Source organism: Chelonus insularis, unplaced genomic scaffold, assembly GCF_013357705.1.
Source record: "Chelonus insularis isolate UGA/USDA-ARS -01 unplaced genomic scaffold, ASM1335770v1 contig_131_pilon, whole genome shotgun sequence".
In the NCBI taxonomy this organism is placed as follows: domain Eukaryota; kingdom Metazoa; phylum Arthropoda; class Insecta; order Hymenoptera; family Braconidae; genus Chelonus; species Chelonus insularis.
Genome location: NW_023276372.1, coordinates 1,254,847 through 1,277,814, shown reverse-complemented (window position 1 = coordinate 1,277,814; position 22,968 = coordinate 1,254,847). Strand labels below are relative to the sequence as shown.

Here is a 22,968-nt window from a genome sequence, read left to right as displayed (position 1 = left end):
CGTTGTTGGATCCATGTCTTTTATATCCCTACACTCCTGGACACTCAAACGTTTACGCTTTCGCGATAGCTGATGAGTATCAACACAAACTATCCACCACACAATTTGGAGGCTGCGTTCAATCTTAGAGATATGAATTTTGAGATAGAAAAGACATCTATCGTTTTCAGAAGATGATAGACTTATAAAGATGCTTGTCGATTTTGTTTATCACCCGGAAACTTGTTTTGTTTCATTACCTCTGGCTATGTTTTGTTCCCATTTTTTCACTCTTAAATTATCATTAAGTATTAATATCAGTTATGAAACTGGTGATAATACTCGTCAACTCACTCTCTCGATACAATAATTCCATTGTAAAACGTTCGCGTGGATTTAACGAATCATAACAAAATATCTCGCGTGCTTTATTCCTCTTTTTACTCCCTATCATTTTCTCTCTCTTATCTACGTTTGTTCTTTTCACATCGCGACATCATTATTTCAAGTAAGATCATTTTATTAAACGATACTACTTGTTGCCGTTCCACTTCACATCATAAATGTCATACTTTTACATGTTAACTAATCGTTATTTATTTGCCAAGTTGATTTTTTTTCTAATACATTAATAATTTTTAACAACAGATGATGATGATGATAATGATGGTATCTTCCTTTTTTATCAACTTCCCATTAGGAATTTATTGTAATGGGGTCGATTGTTAAAATTCGTTATATATGATTATATTATTTTGTTGTAAACAAAAAAAACTAAAAGATGACAAAATTACTGATTTTAATAAATAGGAAGTTGGTCGTCAGGACATAGACCCATTTTGGAAATTTTTTTATCCATCCTGTGAATGATTAAGCGTGGGACACGTGTCGCAGAAAACTTGGTGATTGGCATTTAACCGGAAGTGTCTGCCCGGGAGGGCCCAGGAGTCGAGGCAATTCTGTCATTCTCGGGGCCAAAAATCATTTGCAACGCGGCGTGACGACTTGTCATCGTGAAACCACAAACTTGGTTTATTGTACAGATCCGCGCGATTCTGGTAGCTCTGAATGGGCTCTTCCCTCTTTTCTCTGTGACCACCGGCGATTATCTACGTCCGGTCGAATGTTTTCTGAGCGGCTAAAATGACATTCTCAATCGTCAATTGACTATGTAACGTAAATAAATTCCATTACAAAAGGAGGTAATATTTAAACAATAGTTGTTATATAATTATTTGTCTCTTTTTCCTATAAAATTTAATATGTCATAAATACCATCAATATCTTGATGTAAAATCCTGTCGCAAGCGGAAATCAAGATGACTCGTATTGTCGACTCAATCGTAATGACAATGGCAACATGGTAAAGAGTTAGGAAATACATTGGACAGTTGTGCTGCAATCATTCCCTTCTCGTACACTCATGCCTATGCTTTCTATCTCATTAATGCATTCAAGATTTCATTTAGTCCATAAAAATATTCCTGCAAATTAATTTTTATCGATCAACAGTCCATTTACCTAATCTAATTACATTTAATAATTCAATAAATTGAATGAAACCTTCCTACTCTTTTTTAAAGAGCTAATTATTTGAACTCAGTTTCAATATAGTGATTCTTATAATGATTGCGTGGGAGTGCGGTCAATAGCCTCAGGTGTCATGTTGTTAATGATTCTAACAATGACTGGCATTGTTAGGAATGTTAGTCTAGTGGAAAGTCGCTTTTGTCTACCTGAATCGAAATATAGGTACTTGTTCAAGTCCTTTTAGATCATTTTTGCCATTTTTGAAGTCTCTTTTAATATTCTAAATTTTTTTTTTTTAATTTCCAAAACCTCTTTTTAACCCTTAACATTATTTTTCTGATATTTTTTATGAACTAATATTCCAGTATTTTGCTCAGTCGATACTATAATAATTAATAATAATTGATAATTAATTTATACTATCGACTGAAAAAAATATTAACAATTCTTTACATAGTGAAAAAAATTTTTTTTTGCAGTATACTGATTTAGCTGCTAACGGACATATGCAGGACAATTCAGTCCTTAAAATCTCCCGTGAGACATTTTAATCATCTATAAATAATAGTGAGGTAATTTTAAATAGTTAAAAATCAGGACTCTAAAGTATTGAAAAAATACCTAACCTAATCCTTTAGCTTTAGTCTAGATGTTGGAGAAAAAAGTGAAAAATGATTAATTTCGATGTTAAATATAAAATTAAAGAGACACATAATCCATAGCTCATGGCTCCTATGACTGGTCTATAAATCTAGTAAATCTTACAACGATATAGGCTTGTTTTATCGAGCAACAAACAGGTTACTAATGTGCCACGCTCCAATCAGAGCTCGCGTGACGCTTCGGGTGAACCGAACGGATTCTTTTGCAGCTGAGCGGCATATTCCGCTCTCTTTTATCCTCTCTCATATCCTTCGACATATACCTATACCCAGATCTCTATAAAACTAACATGTTCACGCGTCTAAATAACATGAGAGTGAACACACACGAAAAGAGAGAAGGGAGATATCGTAACTCGCAACAAGTTACCCCTGTCGTAATTTATTTAAGCAACGACGGGCGTTGTCTCTCCTCGTGTGTGCGCCTTCCTCTTGTGCACACTTCCTGTTTATCATCCCAACCCGGTCGCTATTAATTGTCACGATAAATTGCACCGACGTGCATCTCTGTCGTGGAATTAATCGGTAGGAGCCAAGTGGATGTACACTAGAGTGAGAAAGTCTATAACAGAAATGCTAGAGTTTACAGTAAATCGTGTTAGAAGATGCTAAATACTTTTTAGTCGCTTTGATACCTCAGGCTACAAAGTCTTGCTTACTGAGAAGAAAAAGATGAAGACGCGAGACACGCGCACGCGACGCTAGAGAAATCCATATTAATGGAAGGAAAAAGGGATCGTTGCGGTGAGAGTGATAAATCTATAGTCTCCATCGTACTGTGCAGACTATAAATTAAATACAATTAATCTTAAACACCGTGTATGCTTCTATAGATGACGATTTCATTCCAGAGAAAATCGAGATTAAATTCTTATTTATTATCATTTGTTTTTTTTTTGCAAGTTTATGTTGAGTAAAAAAATCGATAAATTATTTTCATTACAAATAACTATTTAGAGAATACTAATTTATAGACACTAGAAGACATCAAGTATTTATGCATTTATTTCTTTAATCGATTCTTTATATAATAATGAATTTAATCCTTCCTGAAGTAGTCACTAATAAATCACTTTCTTTGATTATCTTTTTTTCTACACTAAGAGTAATTTATTAGCATAAAACCATTTAAATGAACGTTAAAAGCTTATTGTAATTATTGTAATTTCAATTTTTAATCCTGAATGAAATTTAATTAAATTACTCGAAGAATAATGATTTTTTCGATGATTATTTTTATCGTGTTAATTTGTTGTTAGGAAAGGATTAGTAATAAATTTAAATTTATCAATTTCCGCATTGAAATCTAATGTATGCATAACTTTCATTTATCTACAAGTTACACATTTTCCAAGTCGTTCAAAGTCATTTTGCTAGTTGCATTTGGTCCTGAGGCAATTTCGTAGGCGGTTTAAAGTATAGAAGTCGGTGTTTAGATATCCAGGAAAAGGCGCAGCATATTATCCTCTCATGAAGGATACTCGTAGGTAATATAAGTGAAATAACAATGTTCTACCGATTCCCGATCGAAAGTTAAACTCAACCCGCCCCCGTTAAAAGTTGCACATTACTCCCGAACAATTGATAAGATCTTTAATTGTTTGGAGATCGTAATAGAAATAATCGAACGACAATGCTTACTTGTACATTGATTATTTCTTTTTATCTCGAGTACTTTCGAGCTAGAAATCGTACTCGATATACATACGAGGCAAAAGGTCAGACTACTACTGCGACTCTCTTGTACTAAAAACCATTACTACTTTCATTTTATTATAAACAGTTTGGGTTTAATTTTATTCATTATTATGATGATATTATTTTAAGTGATTCCCGAGAATCAGACATTTATTTTTACTTTCTAATATGCTTTTAAATGAGTTAAAATGTAAAAATTAAAATAAATATCTAATAGAGAGTTAAAAAAAAGAATAATTGTTTCATTTAATGATGAAAATAATTCAATTACTTATCATGGAATGATGAAGTTAAAAATGAAAGCAATATTTTAAAAAAGCTCCTGTAAGTCGATGGGAATCCTTGATTCATCTTCACGAGCAGGATAAGGTCGTAGGCACGGTTGGCTTCCCGACAATACTCGTTTCATATTCGCTGAACTATGTAATGTAGGGAACAGAGATTAATAATTTGCAGTTTCCCACCCCAACATTATCAGGGCACGAGGCTGAGCGCGAGCTGAAGAGAAAGAGAGAGATAAGGATTACGATGATCCTGGCTGGTGTATTCTGCAGCAGCCGCGGCTGCAGGGTCGACCGGTCACGATGGCTCAGGTAATGATAGCCTGCCCTCGGCCTCATAATCAGTCCCCCATCTTAATTTATGTTTGCTCCTGCCCGTCTGTCTACGTCCGTTCGTATTCGTCTGACTCTTCTTCATTCTTCATCTTACTGAGAGTCGAATCCAGCTTTTCTACTCTCGCTAATTTACCATAATTCTCATTCTAAATATTCTTATGTATCTCACGAGCTACAATAACTCTTGCAACCACCATTGTATTCTATGATAAATGCCTTTTATATTACTTTTATTCGATGATTCAACTATGGACACCTTGAATTCTTCAAATTCCTAGACACCTCGTGACATTGAAGACGTATGAAATTTGATTTATTCCAAGAAGATTATGATGTGAGTCGTTATCTGATTCCATGTCATCTTTCTTTCCTTTCATGACTATCTAGAAACTTGCTGACATACGCACTTTCTTCCGGCATGTTGATGCTTATGAACTCCATCAAGGCGTTAGCAGGGCAAAGGTATAATCCATCGTTGGAATCTTTAGAGAGATTTCACTTGTCTTCGAGACTACTAGAGGACCATGTTGAATGATGATTGATGGGATGGTCTTGATGAAATAATTCTGATAATTTCTACCAACTCTCGTCTACACTGATCACAATGCTCCTAAAAGTATTAACGACACTTGGAAAACGCCGGCACGCGTCTGGACTTTACGAAGGAGAGTGATAATCTGCGAGTGTGCTGAGTGTTATTGAAGAAAACGCATTGGCTACCGCGTGCCTATTAATACAACGCTTGGATGCTCACGAACCAGTTTGCAATCAGTTCATGCGGAAAACTAGAGCAAAGATGAAATAATTTGACAAAAGTCTGGATCAATGAGAGAATCCAACTGCAGAATTCTCTATGATGATGGTAATGACGACAACGATGATGATGATTTGTGTATAGACCTAATGATCCAGAGATGGGTCCAAACAAGGAAGAAGTCAGCACCTCGTCGCGGTGAGTTGATGGCGTCATGCTCTATCGCTTGTTAAATGAACCTCACATGTAGCTTTGTAATTACTTTAGTGTTTAACATATTGACTGATTATAATTACCACTTAAAAACGTCATTCATTATCTCTTAATGTTCTTTTCTTGTTGCATTTTTTTTTTATAAAATCAATTATTTAAACTTACTCTGTTATTATTGTGAAAATAATGCTCGTAAATATACGCTTGTGACAATTCATTAATAAGTAGAAAAAAAAATATGTAAATACTTCTTGAAAAGAATTGATATTTAGTCTAGTCATTACGAATTTGTCATAATCCATGTTTTATTTCAAAAAGTAATGACATTTAATTAATACCAAATTGTTTGGTATTAATTAAATCGATTAATATCCAATGAACTTCAAATGTTTGAAGCATATTGACTGGACTAATTATTGGATATCAATAAATACCAACTAATCATTAAGTTGAATTTATTAGTTAATATGATGAATAAATAGTCTTTCAATGAACCGATTCCAAAGACTTGAGTCATTCGTCAAAAGTATCTTAATGACAGTATAAAGCAGCTGATTATTTCCTGGGGGTCGTGCATAAAACGTCTCTAATTGGTGCGCAGCATATCGTTCGTGGACTATCGCGCCATAAGAGATCTCATTTGCTCTAGTATAGACTGAATCTGTTCCTTCTTCTTTTTTCTCTTTCTCTCTTGGCGAGTTTTCTTGATTGCGATCATTGATAGATAATACGACGGCTCGTTTTATACGCGCTCAAGCTCTTATGCGCGGTATCAGCAGCTTGCGAGCGTCGTTTATACCGCTAGAATCGCAACGACTTTCTCTGCAGGACCGGTGGCCTGCGGCTTCTTATCTATCTACCATCTCGTATCAGCTCTACTACATTCTTTTTCATTAGCCGTCGAGCTACATTATGAACTCTAAAAAAATCACCATTTGAATAAATTTCTAAGTATTTTTCCAAACTTCAATTTTATGATTGAGGTCTTTAATTTCATTCCTAATTACTAACTGTCGATAATAATAGAAGAACATGTTGAGGTTCTTTTTTTCGTTTGAATCATTTCTCGAGCAATAGTGTTTCAAAAAAAAATTCTATTCAAACATCGTATTTTGCAGGCTAAGTGTAATTACCACGAGAGAGACATTCTAATTACGATGTAGTGAGTTACACACCACTGGGCAACGTCCGAGAGTGTCCACTACTCATGTCATCAGTGCTATATTCTCGTTTTTATCGTCCTTCTTTGCTGTACCTTTTTTTTATGTCATTTGTTTTCTATCACTTTTTCTTTCTACCGTGTTTCTGTTACATTCACGCGTCTCTTTAACGCAACAATCCGTTATTAAAGTCGATTTTCTAACGGTTACACTACTTGACTTAATAAACTGTCAAGGACGCGAGATATTTTTTTGTGATAACTTGATACATCTTGGTCTGATTTGAACGGAATCAAGACCGACATCTTGTTTCTTCCATGCTTAAACTCTCTCTCTCTCTGGAGAGTATTCAGACGCCATACGACGATTAGCAAATGTGACAAGCGTACACTCGTCGAGACTTGTTCATTGGTTGGGACCCTACTCTCTGGTGTAGGCGTGTGATTGACGTTTCCCTCATACGAAATGTCTGCTGTCATAATTAACATTTTTAATAATGTTATTAAATAAATTTCTTTGATGAAATAAATAAATAAAATAAAAATTTTATCCCAGTCGAGTTTTGACTTACAAACATTCCAGACGATTTGGTTCCAATGATAGGTATGCAGAGTAATACCGTTGTGGACGAGAGAGAGCCACACCCTTGGTCAACCTAGATCGCACGGCATCACTCTACTGCAGACAAAACCATATGCACACGGAAGAGAAGTATAGTACCAGAGATAGGAGGATCTAACTGACGCGTCACGTACATCGTCACGCATCTCTCGTCCTTTCAAGAGTTCCGACATCAAACTAGTCCAAGTCCTATACTTAATCAATACGGTTTCTACTTCCCTTCATGATGAGGGCAAAGGCCTACGGAAGAAAGACTTATCGCTAAGCTGTCCGTCTATCTAGATTGCACTAGAGAAATTATTGCAAAAAAACATCAACACACATCAAGTGATTCTTCTAAAAAAGTCTAATCAAATATTCATTAATATTTCTTTCTCCCACTTAAATATTATTTACGACTTTGATAAAAGATTTCTTTTTCAAGAAAATCAATAACTTGATTGGCTAAAAATGATACTAGATACATGGAAATAGTTAATTAAAATAAAGTTTATAAATAAGTACAGGTTCTATATTGATAGAAAATTGAATAAAAGTAAAAATAGTGGAACAAATAGAGATATTTTAAAAGGAAAAGTTTATTAAAAATCACAGTCCTGCAAGAAGTGTTTTATTTAAATACACTTAAAGTGTTTTAAAATAACGTCACCCATTTGATTAAAATTTTAGTCACCTTTTAACCAGTGGCTACAATGCTACTTAAATAGGTGATGTCATATTAAAACACATTAAATAATTCTTCAGAATTATGAAATAGAATTTAACTTAAACGATGGGAAGCTTCTAATCACTTGAAAAAATTTTTTTAATTAATTAATTAAATTTCTGAGGCTTATGATTCTTCTTGCGATGGTCATTTAGGTATGAATATAACAATTTCTAGAATTCATTGGCAAATGGATGGAGATGTAAATTTATTTTAGAATGTATTAGCGATAGGAATAAATAAAAAGGATCAAGTTGACACGTTCGCTGATAATTCACGATCATCCAAGTCACACGCACTGTAATCTTAGCATGAGTCTAGAACAAATCGATATGAGTGCACATTTAACACAACGACAGAGTGTACAATCGACTTTATAATCTCAACAGCAAAGCATATCGAATCATGAGAATCTCGATCGCGTATCAAATTGCACTTCTTTCTTAAAGTTTATTATTCATTTTTTTAAGCTTCTCCAGCGACAACTTTCCGTTATTACGATTGGACACGTGGGTTAATGTAGACTTGGCATAACCAAGAGGATTATAATTCTCAATCGCGTATATTCTTCAACATCGTGCTGATTATTTAGCATAATACAAATCACCCAAGTCAGGCGTGGTCTCAATCGATACCTACATGTACTTATTTACCTATCGTGTGGGATGTTATACAGTCCTAAAACGAATTGACAACGATAAAGTCCTGACCAAGATAGCAAATAGGAATCTATTCCTTGACCACTTTTCCAACATGTTATTTCTAAAAGTATATTATCTGCTTATTATACATCAACAAATGTTATGCAGATACAATACGTAAGAGATGAGGTATTAATAACTTGTAATAAACTTCAGCAAATAAAGTAGAAATACTAGCACGTGATCTTCTTAGCTGATTATACATCACACACCTGTTATGTCTTCTCTTCCAACCATCAACTTATATTATATTTTCTCCTGCTTCATTTTGTACCTTAACACCAAAATCTCAAGACTTCCTGAAAGTTATTCTGCATATAATTACACATGTGGCAAAGGTAGAAACGATGAATAACATTGGTGTTGCTATAAGTGGAGAAGTGAAGTGAGATAAGTTGAAGCCTCGAGGGAATGTTGGGTCCAAAACTGCAGCAGTTGGAGCTTGAAGCTAAATGAAACTCTGACAGATTTCATCATGATCTGACGTAAACAATTTGCGAATGTAAATACCTGTTGAATATTGAGCATGATCCAGCTGAGCCTGAGGTGTGTCTCTCACACCTTCTTAACACATTTAACCCTTTCAACTCTGACAATCACCCATGGCCACTGGTATATAAATGTGCAATTTTTATTCAACAATACTTTTTTTCATTTCTATTCTTCTGCCACCTCTTGGCAGGTAATTCGGCATAAATTACCAACTCTTGCACTTGGGAAGACATATAAACATAATAACGAAACCATCATCTAACATAGCTGCAAGTTCGTGGGAGTTACGACCACAATCCTTTTCACTTTCTGCTTTTGTTTGCTTTTATATGAGAAATGCAGACATTGCGGTCTAGTTCACATGGTTTGTATTAATTCTATCCTACTTTTAATGTCACTAGGTAAATGAAAATAAAGTCAATATTAATAGCCATGTTGATCAAAACATCAACAGACCTTGGTGGGTAATCTGGAAGATACCTAAGTCAACCAGTACAGTATGCAGTTAATTATTTCAGAGATATCATAACGGAATAATGAGATAAACAAGCTGGGAGTGGATCGTTTTACTTGATCAAACAGTCTACAATGCTCGTTAATAAACTACGCTATCAGTTCTCCAACTTGTCCTTCCAATCATTCCATTTTTGTCTCTATTTTATTTGAGTCTTTTTTCATTCAAGCAAAACTCGTATTCACCAAAAACATCAACATGATTGTAGCATTAGCAATGTATTGCATTATACCGGTATACTTGGACGTTTAATAAACATTGTTCGGACTCGATGTCGATTGTGAGAGTCAAAGGGACATCAGAAGATCGTTACTCAACTTCCTCGCGTGCTCGTTGTCCTTTTCTTTCTCTCATTTTATACGCGAAAGCGATGACTAGATAGAAGATATGGCACTCGGGTGCACACGCAATTGTTGAGTACAAAGTACCTAGACAAGTCTTTTGTGATGAAGCACAACATGAATTGCAATAAGATTCATTTGTAATCTCATTCCATATATATGTTATATGCTTTGTTATAAATTATAAAATAATATAATAAAATAATTTGATGTAATTTCACTTACCATCCTGGTTCATACCATGACTTCCATCATCTGAAAAATAAATAATTTTTTATCAACTTGATGCTATTAAGATATAATATTTTTTAATAAGACATTATGTGATACATAAAATATAAATGAGAGAAGGGGATGAGTCTAGGGCGTGTTAGTTTATGACGACTGGTGCATGCCAGAGCTCTGGATGTGAACCTGTATGGCAACCTATTTGTACGTAGGACCTTGGTATCGCGGCATCTTGCAATGTTCCTTTATTTAACCCCATAAATAAAGACCTCTATCTTGCCCTAAGATGCTTTAGTATAAATATAAACAGAATATATTACTTAGTGAACACATTTTAGCTATCAACTCACTTACAACTTGACAATTATTTTTCAATTTCAAATAAATAAATCGATTAAAAATTTATTTCTGTCTGAAAGAGTATTTTCTATGCTCCATGATTGAGATAGTAAAGCGATGAAATTACCAGAGTTCCAGTCATCTAAGGTCGGTGAACTAGCTAACTTACATCGGTGTTCGATCTAAACGTGTTACGTATCTTATATATGTATATATGTACTACATACAAAGATTATGGACTCAGGAATACCCATAGCCTCAATCCTTCCACCGTCCACGTTGTCTCGAAACTCTCGCGCATAGGCATTAATTACAAATTAATGCAACTTGGCAGACACGCTCGATCGGAGATAATCGTTGACTATTGCAAGGTGTATCGAGTCGACAATTATGTCTACAGTATTTGATTGTAACTGACGAGGTGATGTAAAAATTGAATATAAATATCACGAGATAATTTTTTTTTTCTCTCAATAAAACAGATATCAATGAATATTTTTCCAAAGAGTCATAAGGTCATCAATGATTTACAAATGTAAAAAAAAAAATTATTCCAAAACTATTATTATTTTGTCATTTAACGTAACCGCCATTTTTGTTGTTATTGTAGTTTTCTACTCGATCAAAAATACCGATAAATTAATTATCAACCCTACTACTAATAATAATTTATTATGAATTATTTATTGATAAACAATTTGTTCATTTCTATAGATACAATGAGCAACCAGTTTTTTTTATAGAAATAAAAATAATTAATTCCAATAGAATATTGTTCATTTGTGGAAATTCTAGTCTTAATGCAATTAAACATTGAAATGCTTTTATAGATGCATTCATATATGTAATTAATGCAACAAAAGGTTTATTGTAGGAAATAATAGTGTGTGTATGTATGTGATCATGGTTGGAGATTAAAAAGATATATTCTATCACGGTTTCCTTTATAAAGGTAATGACTTGTTAAAAAATATATATTATTAATTTAAATAATACAAAACCAACTGAATGTGTGTGGCCTGTCAACAATTGGATTAACTTGTTACCAGCATTATTTAAAATCATGTAATTTAACGATCTCCTCGGACCCCACGTGGTGTTTTTCCTAATGTAACAGGGCATTTATAAGGAAGCTCGTGCGACTTGTGTTCCACCTTCCTCCTGTGCTAACGCGATTGTTTGAACCTAACAAAGCTGTCTTTCACGTTTTTACCACTGTAGAAGTCTTTGTCTGGTATCTCTGGTAACTTGGACGTTTTGTAATCATCATCAGCATGTCAGTAGTGGAATATTAAAGTCAGAATGATGATTGTTGATGAATATATAAGCAGAAAAGCTTTCTCCAGTTTCTTGTAATTCGTTAATTGAACTAATACATTTGGATAATTGGACACGTGGTGTTTCAATTCGTGGGAGGTCTGAGGAGTTAATCCACTCATCTCTTATGTGTTACTCTGATTGACATCGTACACTAGGTTTTATTGCTGTTGATTGTCGCCTCAGGGGCAGTTACATAAATCACGTCTACACGGCTTTAAAGGAGCCGCAGGCGAACGACTTCTTTAGAAACCTGGCATTCATTCGGAAACAGACAAGAAGGAGATCAATTACCTTGTAACATACTCATCTCTTCATCCAAGACCATGATCAGGTTATTTATCACTTGAGCTATTCTTTCTACATATTGCCTTCAAAAAAACATGATAACTTATGTGATAGGATGATGTAAAAATACTTCCAGAGCTCAGAAAACATGTATTCCATCAATCTTATTTTAAGAGCTACTTAGGAGTTGATGATGATGATGATAATAACCGTAGTTAATTCTTCAGAATAAATCAATTGATCGTTTAATGAGTTTAATATGTCATTTTTTGCAATTATTTATCATCTAATGAATAATTTATTACAAACAATTGATCGGATTCGTAAGAAGAAACTTACGTTTTTTCTTAGTCTCCTCATGCATACCTCCAGATGAGGTGCCACTGTGATTGTGGTGCTGAAGTGTCAGGGAATCTTGGTGATGAGAGTGAATGGCAGCTAACGCGCTGCCAGCTGGATCTCCAGGGTTGACGGGCACGCCGACCCCGAGGTGAAGTGCGCCGTGCTGCGTCGTATGCCCTGGTAACTCCATGCTGATCATAGCACGAGTCCTCGTGTCTTACTCTTTGGATCGCTAACGACTTCTAGGCCACCAAGTGGCCAAGGACACCAATCGTCCTTTGGAATTAATTTCTCCTGTAAATAAAGTATCATTTAGTAATTTGTTATTTAAATAAAAAAGTAAAGTAAAAATACATAATTTAGGCTCTAGATCAATTTTTAGGGAATAATGAATATATAATTGTTCTATATTTTAATTTACGCTGTTAGAAAGATGGTCGAATCAGGGGAGCTACGAAAAGACGAGTGCAGATATGATTGATAGAGGAATTTACACGAGTTTGGGAAAACTTAATTAGAAAGTTCCCATCATTTTTAAATAAATACCAAAAAAAAAAAATTGAAACGTAATTCATTATAATTTAAAATAATAATTGGATTAAATAAATCAGATTGGATTGAGATGACTGAGATTGAAAAATTTGGGCAGAGATTTTTAATGAACGACTTAATTCGTCATGGAAATAAAGTTTTGTAAGCTGATGTAGCAACTAAAGGTTCTTTTACACATTTACACATACTCGTGGTAATCCCATAGGATAAAAATAACTACGGTGGTCCCAAGGTGAAATTGACTTTGCTACGCTTTTTATCTTCCAAGTGGATAATTTCTTCGTCCCTACTCTTGATGGAGTAGTAATGGGCTTTCTTGGGAGATCTTTTTTGCTTATTACGAGGACGCAGGACCGTTGTCGGTTCAAGACACAGTCCGAGCAAATGAATGAAAGGATGAATGAGGTATAATTTAAAAGTGGAAACAGAGCTACCGTTTACTCCGCTTACCGGAAATCAATTGACTCGATTTCAGTATTGAGACCAACATTTTATGGAATAACCAACATTATTTTGATCCAGTTTTCTCACTCATTTCTTGTCCCACACTACTTCTCTATTCTCATCTAACAGAAACCCAACCGCGGTCTACGTAAAAACGTTGACTCATGACTGAAGAATCTGTTTTTCTTCTGATGACAACGAGAAAAATTTTAGCATCCTGTGGTTAAAGACGGAGAGAGAATAAAAATTCGGTAAAATATAGAAAAAAATTTCCTGTTAAAAAAAAAAAAGCTTTAATCTTCAATCTAACATCACTATACACTGGTAGTGTAGGCTGTAAATTATTTATGAACGTATAGAAAAACAAGTGAGATCAGAGTATCAGTGGAGAAAAGAAAAAAGTAAATTCTTGTTTATTTTATTATACTTATCATCAAGTTTTATTTGTTATTTATTGCATTTCTTCCATTCCAATTCTTGATTTACCAACATAAAAAATTGTATTACTTATATTTTATACTAAACTATGCGGAGAAAAACTATTTACTCTATTTTTACTATTACTAAAAATATCCCGACTCGAAATATAGGTATTTTTTTCATACTTTACAATCCTAGTATTGAAGTATTTAAAATTACCTTAGAAACTGACAAAAATGATCTAAAACGACTTAAACATACCAATAAATAATTCATTTTCAATTATTGTTTATAAAAATAATTAATTTATTATTTTTCCAATACTTTTATCTAAAAATAATCGTAAAAAATTTTATTACCAATAAATTTTCAACTATAATGATTTATTTTTCGTGCAAAGTTACTGATTTCCAGCAGAGAATATATATATTCTTAGGCTACATATTACGACTCGAGCATAGGCTGATTAGGGAGTTTGGAAGCGTTATTCTTTGCTATTTGCTCCGTCTCGTAGATCAGCCACTGCTCAGTTAATGGAAGATGGAATGTAGCGAGTATACAGCGTAAACGTCGGTGAGATTGCGCGTTGGGTAAGAGCGAAAACGTCCAGGCCCCCTCCGGCTCGTAAGTTAAGTCTTGGACGGATAAGTTTAAGTGGGTGAGTAAGCGGAGTATAAGTGAATATAAAGGAGAAAGAAAGATAAAATGAGCTTGAAGTAAGCGAAAACGAGCGAGTTGAACGACGTATAAAGACTTGCCCTCTATCCTCTCCATACTCTTTTTACTCCTCTTCTTCTCCTTTGCTTTTCTTAGTTCAAGCACACCCGCCTCGGATTCTCGTTCTCGGTCCTCCACCGTGGGAGTCCAAGTGGTCAAGACAACCCGTTTACAGACTATACGCATCGTTCAACAATTGTTTATGACCACTGAACGTTGGGTATTTTGCTAACTACCCCTGCAAACCCTATCAACACAGCTACTTCATGGGAAAATCGCTATTGGAATTCTGAAAATCATTGAAAATATATTTTTCAAGGCCACCCAAGTGTAAACGATAGACAATTTACAAATTGTTACCAGTTTTACTCTCCCTTGTGGATCTATAAATTTTATTTTTACTTCTAAATGACGTGCTTTTTTGTCGATATAATTGGAGAAAAAAAGTATTATTTTGCTACAAATAATACCAGTATTAGTCATAAACAAGATAACGTTTTAACTGGTTTCTTAATTATCAGATAAAAGTTTATTTAATTATTCGTGATATGAAATTTCTACTTTCGAATAAAATTAGACTAGACATGATCCACCAGTAAATTAATTCATTTTCTTACTCCACGAGAATGGGTTATCTTAATTAAATGGAGAAAATCATTTTCCTATCTTCAATGAGTTGCTTTCATTACATTGAGAAAAAAATTTAATTCGAGTAATAAATAAAATTTGGAATATTCGCAATTAAAGATTTTACTGAATTCCGTTTGAACAACGTATTTTTACATTTGGTTCAAAATTATGATGAGTGATATTAGATTAATTCTTACTTTCAAAGACACAATGGATCTTTAAAATTCAATGAAACAGAAGAAACCAATACTTAGATAATTATACTCAAAATAATCGAGTACAAAAAACAGCAGATTATTAAACAAGGGCGGAAAGTATGATATTCTGACCTAGGTGTAAAATTGCATCCCAAGGTAAAGGCAAGGGGTATCATCGTCCAAAATTGATGTTTGTTGTCTGTTTTAAGGTTAGCAAAGTGACGAATTCTGTCTGCGCATGCGCAAACGAATTTTGGTCTTTTCATGCGGAATAGAATACGTTGATTTTATGAAATGGAATAAATATTACTTGTTTACAGCATATTTTTATCTAAATGTAGCACAATTTAAAATAATTGGCAATAAAAAACAGCGACAAATTGAGAAATTAATGAATCATAGGTAAGAAATCAAACATGACAAAGCAAAGAATTGTTACGTAAATAGTAATAAGCTAAATGTGTACACAGAGTACTAGTTAAACTAGACAGATAGGAGCTACTGATGCTGGACATGCCTTCGCCCTCTCTTTCAACCTTGCTTTTGCCTGATTCCCTCCATCTCAACGTAATAGCACCACTCAAAGCTTAACAACGCGTGACAATGTGCATCGAGAAATTGCTAAAGCTACTGTATATATCCTTAGAATACCCAAGTATAAATGCAAGACAGAAGAGAGACTGTACGTTTGTTAAAATAAAAAAAATCTGACTTTCGTGAGAAGACTTTAGTCAATACATTATGTAACTCTTCGGTTCATAAACTAACGATCCTGCCAAGAATTCTTTGCAGTAAACTTCGGAAATATTTTCCCTTGCACTTGAGGAATTTTCAAGGATCACTAGCAGCATGTTTATTAATCAAAAATATCTTTCTCATGATCTTCAAAGTAAACATCAAACTTAAATAGTTGGTAGCATTTGTTTTATGAAGACTCTTTTCCATGTAAAACAATCCAATCGATTGCAAAATAATCTAGAAGATAATCTCCATAGAAAAAAAAATGATTTTTATTATAAAACTAATGTGTGAAGTTTCATTTGAATAACATTTTTTTTCTCTCGAATGTGTGGAACATAAGGTTGATGTGAAATAAGTGTAAGACTCGTTTGGTAAGTAATATATAGTAAGAGAAAAATGTCTTATCTCTTTACTCATTAACCCCGATATCCATACTAGGTTTGCGAAGAATATTCATTCGTTGTAAGCATCGGTCGTCTGATTACGCTTGGCTCTTGGTACCTTACCAGTTGTCTGTATACATACATCTTGTATTACGCGCACACGATGGAGCATTAACCCCCTGGATGGTGGCTAGAGTATGCATATACATCGTATGTAACTAACGACGAGACCAGACCGGTAATCCAGCGCCACACTGTGTCTTATTAATGAAGAAAAATCACTTCAAGCTATTGGAGCATGGCAAAGAGACAAGAAAGATAAGAAAGCAAGATCTATAGTCATTTGATTTTTGTCAAGCAACACCAAGTAATATTTTTTTGAATGATTCATTTGTGTGATAAGCCACGAGACTTGATTAGACTTTTGGGTAGGTAGGAATGATCATTGGAAGAGTGATAATGAAGTTTGATTATCAGAGTGTTGATGATGATGGTGATGATGGAGGTTTTGTATTCAAGTGGTGTTGAGGACAACACCAAAAGAAAAAAGAAACACCTGTAGCTGTGGCACGTGCCATCAACTAATCCCTTCAAGAAGATGCCTCTTCTCTTGTCCTGCGACTGGTGAGAGTGGTCGGCAGGTATAACGGCTGCTCTCAAGAGGACTTTCTCTCCCCCTTGGCCTCTCGTCGCCGGCGATCGGCACGCGGGCAGCACCTGGACTCTCCCAGCTATTCATTCTTCCTCAGCTCGTATTTACATCCAACAAATCTACATAAATCCTTCGACTTCTAATTCAGCTATAAAAAACCTCTAAACGTTGCTTATATTTCTATTAAATGACGCTTAATTGATTGATTAGAGAAAATACTCACTTGCTTTATACTATAATATAATCTTCAATATTATTTTTTTCTTATAGATGATTATACTCTGATCAAAGCTCTCCTCTGTTATTACTGTACTTGGTGAATGTGTTAGTGGATTTTAATAATCATAGTCGAGTTTTTATTTATAGAATAGTGATATGAGTCCAGTCAATATGCTTCAAACATTTGAAGTTCGTTAAATACTTCAGTAAGCATTGCAAGACGTGCTTTTTTTTGTTTATAAAAAAATCGCATTTATTTATATGTTTTTATTAAATGTATCAAAAAACTTGGTATCAATTAAATGTGATTATTTTTTAAAATAAAAAAGGTGTTATGACAAAAGTTGATGAAAAATACTTGATGGCATCTAAAACAACGTAGACTTCTGGACAGTGTTGTCGGATACATAGTAATAGTTGTACAATTTCGCAATTTCATGGGAGTAAATGGTACTCTTGTATATCTGGGATACACAAGAGAAGAGAGGAGGGGTTTTATCAGAGGTAACTTGTATGCTTTTATCCGTAGTAACTGCAATGCGTGGACTTAGATCGAGGTAAAAGTTGGCACGTAGGTGTAGACTTGAACCACTCTAGCAAGAATTTACTCTTGTCTTGATCGGTATTATAATTTTAGATTATTATATTTTTAAAATTTTGTTTGTTATTGGCACATAAATTTTTATCATATGTTACATTAAAAATAGCCAAGAAATTAATCAGTACGAATGCAGTGTACGAGAATGCAAGTGTAATTTCTAGATACTTGATCTTAGTATTACCGGAGACATTCAATTAATCGTTAGCGCATGGATGGAGAGACTTTCCTTTGCATGTCATTCCATTACTTATATAGATGAGAATATCGACAGTAGCTTGCCGGAAAGATGTTCATACACGATAAATTCGTAACGTAGCGAGCTGCCAACTTGGTAATTTATGGACTTGCCTTCGATACGCTTCGAATACCTTAAATACGAATTACAACTTGTCTTGAGCTTCAAAATAGACATGTAAAACTCTAAATTGCACGTATAACAAATACTTTAGTAATTTGATATTATTTTCCCAAGAGTCGTACCAAGATACCAGGTGCTATCTATATGATAACGGTAAATAAATCAACTCTATGGTCCAGAATTCATCATTGTGCTCGGGCGGATAGCAACAATTGGTTCCGATCAGGTGGATAATTGTCTAGATTATACGCATAACTGTATTAAATCCCTTCCTAAAGACAACTTTGATACTATAATGATGGCTTTGCCATCTCCACCTTTTTATTGAATTACTTTTTATGAATAAAGAGTCGTGCTTATCGTTCTATTTGTCATAGTTTAATTTATTCAACTTGTTTTTTGTTGCCAACAACCGGAACTTGCTTCATACCAAAACCAATCCACTAATTTCGTGTGATCATGATTAAAAATTCTAGTGATATCAATGCTATGTAAGCTGGATGAAATATTTATTCATTCCCAAGTCTCAGGTATTTTTTTAATACTTAATTATAATTTACTAGATGTATAAACATTCACTGTGATTGTCAGTTTTTTACGCTGAATATGATGGTGTCATTGAAATACGTCATTATTTTTATTCCCTGTATATTTGAACTCTAGTTTAAAAGACTCTTTTATCAATGATTTGTCATCTATGGAAAGCAACAACATTGATGACATAAATGCACTTCCGAGTATACTAAACTGGCGCCCATGATCCTCAAGAAGTTGCTGATCCAGTCCAACACTTCTCCAACATTCAAGTGTCCGCCCACCCTCGTCTGCATGACATATTTCAATGAATAAACGACTTATACATTTAAAGAACTAGGATACCTAGACCTGATAAGCCTCAAGCATCTTCCTTCGACACGATTCACTCATGGTTTCTTGCACTTTCACGATCTTCGCATCGCACGCACTTGGAATACAAATGGAAGAGTTTAATCGCTAACATTTCTCATTGATTGCCTTTGAGCCAAGACTATTTATAACTCAATACAACAACTACTGATCGATTTCTTATTCTGTGGTCGTGTGAAATTATAGCGTTAAAGAAATATGTTTGTATTGAGATATGTGAGGTTCATTTTTTCTCTCTAATCTTTTATAAATCCAAAGAAAAAAAAAAAGAAAAAAAACAAAGAAGTCGATGAAAAAAATAATGAGAAAAAATGAAAATTATTACGCGGTAAAGAAACAAAACAGAAGAAGAGAGAGAGAGAAAGATAGAGAGAAAGGACAAAAGGAAACTAAAAGAGACCGGCGTATACAATTGATTGGTCCTGGAATATCCTTTTCCCCTCGTCCTCTCAGTTCATGGGAAAGTCGTTGAGAATTTACTCTTTTTGTCGACCTCACCTCTTCCGATTCATTTCATCTTCTCGCTCATTCTGAACACCAACTAACTTAACTCTGTCTCTCACACTGCTATTTACAACGTATTCGTTTGCAATCCTCCATTGAAATAAGCCTGTCAATTGACTCTATGATTGAGTTTCACAAGCCATAAAATAAAATTTAAAATCATCAAAGACAAAGAAAAGACTCTCAGTCAAAGAAGACCTTGTTTTACAACGAAAAAACTATCAGTAGCCATGACCAATTGCTTTAGCCGACATTTCATTCATAAAGTATTAAATCAAAATGTAGCATACTTCAAGTTAAATAAAGGATGAAAAAAAGGACAATCATGTTGGTGTGGGATGACAGACAACCTAGGAAGACTTGGAAGAGTCATAAATTCAAGTGCCACATATTCGGGTAGTGCTTTCTGATAACCTTGGTAGGCCAAACTGATTACCAAGAGATAGCAGAGTGCGATCCCGATATAAGTACGTGACTTAGCGGCAACAACATGAAGAAGGGAACCCGCACAAGAACGTAACAAAGTGACCTTGGACGATGGCGGGTGGCACAGGAAGTCGACAAGGTTTTTATCGAGACTACTACTTGTCCAGAGCTCCCACAATATTCACTTTACCTCTTCAGATTTCCACTCATTCTTTACTTATAACTCAGCTACACTGCTTCACAATATACATCAACTTTATTCATCCTAGATAACTATTTAACAAGTCTATAATCATTATAAGTATAATCATTACCAAGGTGGATACTTTATTTAGTTTGACTTATGATTGAAAATATTCTTCACTGACAGCATTCAGAGCATGATAAAAGCTCACCAGTTTTCAATAAAATCAAAATTGCAAATAGTTGCCATGAATTATTTTTTTTGAATTGATATGGTAACATTTGTTTCATAGATGCAGTTCTGATGGTTACTTAAAATAATCAAAAAAAAAATTTTCTCATACCCTCGTTCAAAATTCAATTTTGCTCCCTGTTTTTAGGTCGCAAAACGACGTATTCTATCCCGCATAAAAAAACTAAAATCAGTCTGCGCATGCGCAAGCAGAATACGTCCCTTTTCTAACCTTAAAATAGACAACAAACATCATTTTTAGTCAAAACAAAGTAAAATATTCTCACTTGGGTGTTTGCCACCCTTCCCCTTGTCTTAGAATGCAATTTTACACCCGTGTCAGAATGTCATACTTTGCACCCTTGGTTAATAAAAGTAAGAATCAATCTAATGTCACTTGTATTTAAATTCAATAAAATATTTCATTGCGAACTTTTCAATTAATATATTTTTTTGTTTATTATTTAAAAGAATTAGCACTGGTAGCAAATTGTTTATAGCAAACAGTATTACTTGGAATTATTGTCAAGGACTAAATAAATAAGACTTGTGAGTCCTGTCTTTAAAAACTCTCACCATTGCGTCACTGGTCCCCCGCACCGGATGCTCCCAACGGACGTAAAAATTCCCTTTTTTTTTCTACTCCTATCTCTTTCTCACTTAACTTTTGCTTTTTCATTCAGACGACTTCCGCTCGACAGATTGCCATGAGTAATTGAAAGAAAATTAGGTTATTTGACTTTTTCGTGTGTCATACAGGTATATTGTTCGAAGGTATTATATTATTTCAAGTGTATTCTAGGTGGAATGAGTTGGAAAAACTTTAATGATAAACTTCTCCTTCCACCACCGGATACATATTTAAAAGTTCAACGATAAGCATGAATTCATTTGTTTTGACGGTTAAATTTTTTTGTTACTTCAAATTCCCACCATTTTCAATAAAAATAATATCGTCTATGTTTATTTATTTTTCTATGAATTATTTTCCCTTCGGAAGAATTGAATGAAAAATACTAGAATTTATGGATCCAATATTAAACTGAATTCCAAGCACTGAATCTTAGAAAACGAGGTGTTATTTTATCGTTCCCACCCTCCTGTTAACATAAAATTGAAAGCAAAGGGTAACATGAGAGAAAAAGGACAAGTAGTTGGTTCTGGTGGAATTGTATAAGAGCATAAAGTGACTTGTGGAGGTTGTAAGACATTTATAATGTTGTTGCGAGAACATATGTGGTATTCTTCTATCTCCTTTTTAAACAAACAAAAATTTATTTTCAACATAAAACACGACTGTTATATTTTTAATTATTTTTTATAAAAAAAAAATTCTACACTCTACAATTTATCGTTTAGATCATTCTCACCACTTTCAAAGTCTCTTTTAATATTCTCAATTTTTTCTTTCGGTTTAAATCCTTTTCTAATCCATAATATTATTTTTCTGATATTTTTTAATAATTAATGTGTACTTGAAGCCATGGATTTCTTAAAAAACAGTCATGGCAACAATTAATATTAACATTAAAGTCCCTGACAAGTATTTTGTCTCTAAAGTTAGCACATGATTCACATATTGACACTTGGGGTCACTAGTATTTTTTTTCCTCATCCCATCAATAACTGTAACTGATTTAGACTTTGCAAATAAAATAAAATAATCAACTGAGCATTTATTAAAGCTATTAATGTGTCAGTATAAATAATATCCAAACAAAACTAATTAAACTTCTGTTTGCTATTTCCAGAGCGGTATAAAGAAAGATAGTTAAAGATGAACCAGGTGGTTTATGTAGACCCTTTAGTTGTAGCTCGAGGGAGAACACAATGCGTCGCAATTTCTCTTTTTCTCCAGCTCTCTCTCTCTCTCTCTCTTGCTTTCTTTAACGAAAGATTCGATCTGATCTGATTGTGATCTTGGATAACCTGAGCTCGCAAATAATGATTGTTAAACAAGCCGCGTAGTAGTTAGGTCGTAGCGCAATGGTGCGTACCATGTGTGAAAGAACGTGTCCAACGGCACCTTGTTACGAGCGACTAAGCTGCAGTAAATTTGTGAATAACTCGCAATAAGCTAGAGACTAGTCATTCTGATGATTCATAACTTTCAAATATTCTACATCTAATAACCACCAATGCCACTTTTATTATCTTTATTTATCTTATGTTTAAAAAATACCCAAGAAAGTGCAAAGAAATCGCGATAAATTAAATGTAGAATTGATTTTTTTTAATCCACTTGATAAAATCAGTAAAAGTCTCGACTTAATCGTTGGACTTAACATTAAATTTGCAAGT

The 22,968-nt window shown here is 34.1% G+C and overlaps 1 protein-coding gene across 3 annotated transcripts in view; it reads right to left on the bottom strand.

Moving 5' to 3' along the window:
- The window catches only part of sv (shaven), an 85,218-nt gene that overhangs the window by 46,277 nt on the left and 15,973 nt on the right, over positions 1-22,968 (bottom strand). For 2 of the 3 annotated variants that reach the window (XM_035094944.1, XM_035094945.1), the window contains 2 exons: positions 12,500-12,796; positions 10,214-10,243 (listed from right to left, as the gene is read on the bottom strand). In XM_035094944.1, the coding sequence (XP_034950835.1) occupies positions 10,214-10,243; positions 12,500-12,701 (232 nt within the window). In that variant the 5' untranslated portion in view covers positions 12,702-12,796. The remainder of the gene's footprint in view (positions 1-10,213; positions 10,244-12,499; positions 12,797-22,968) is intronic. The other variant, XM_035094946.1, reaches the window with a different exon arrangement.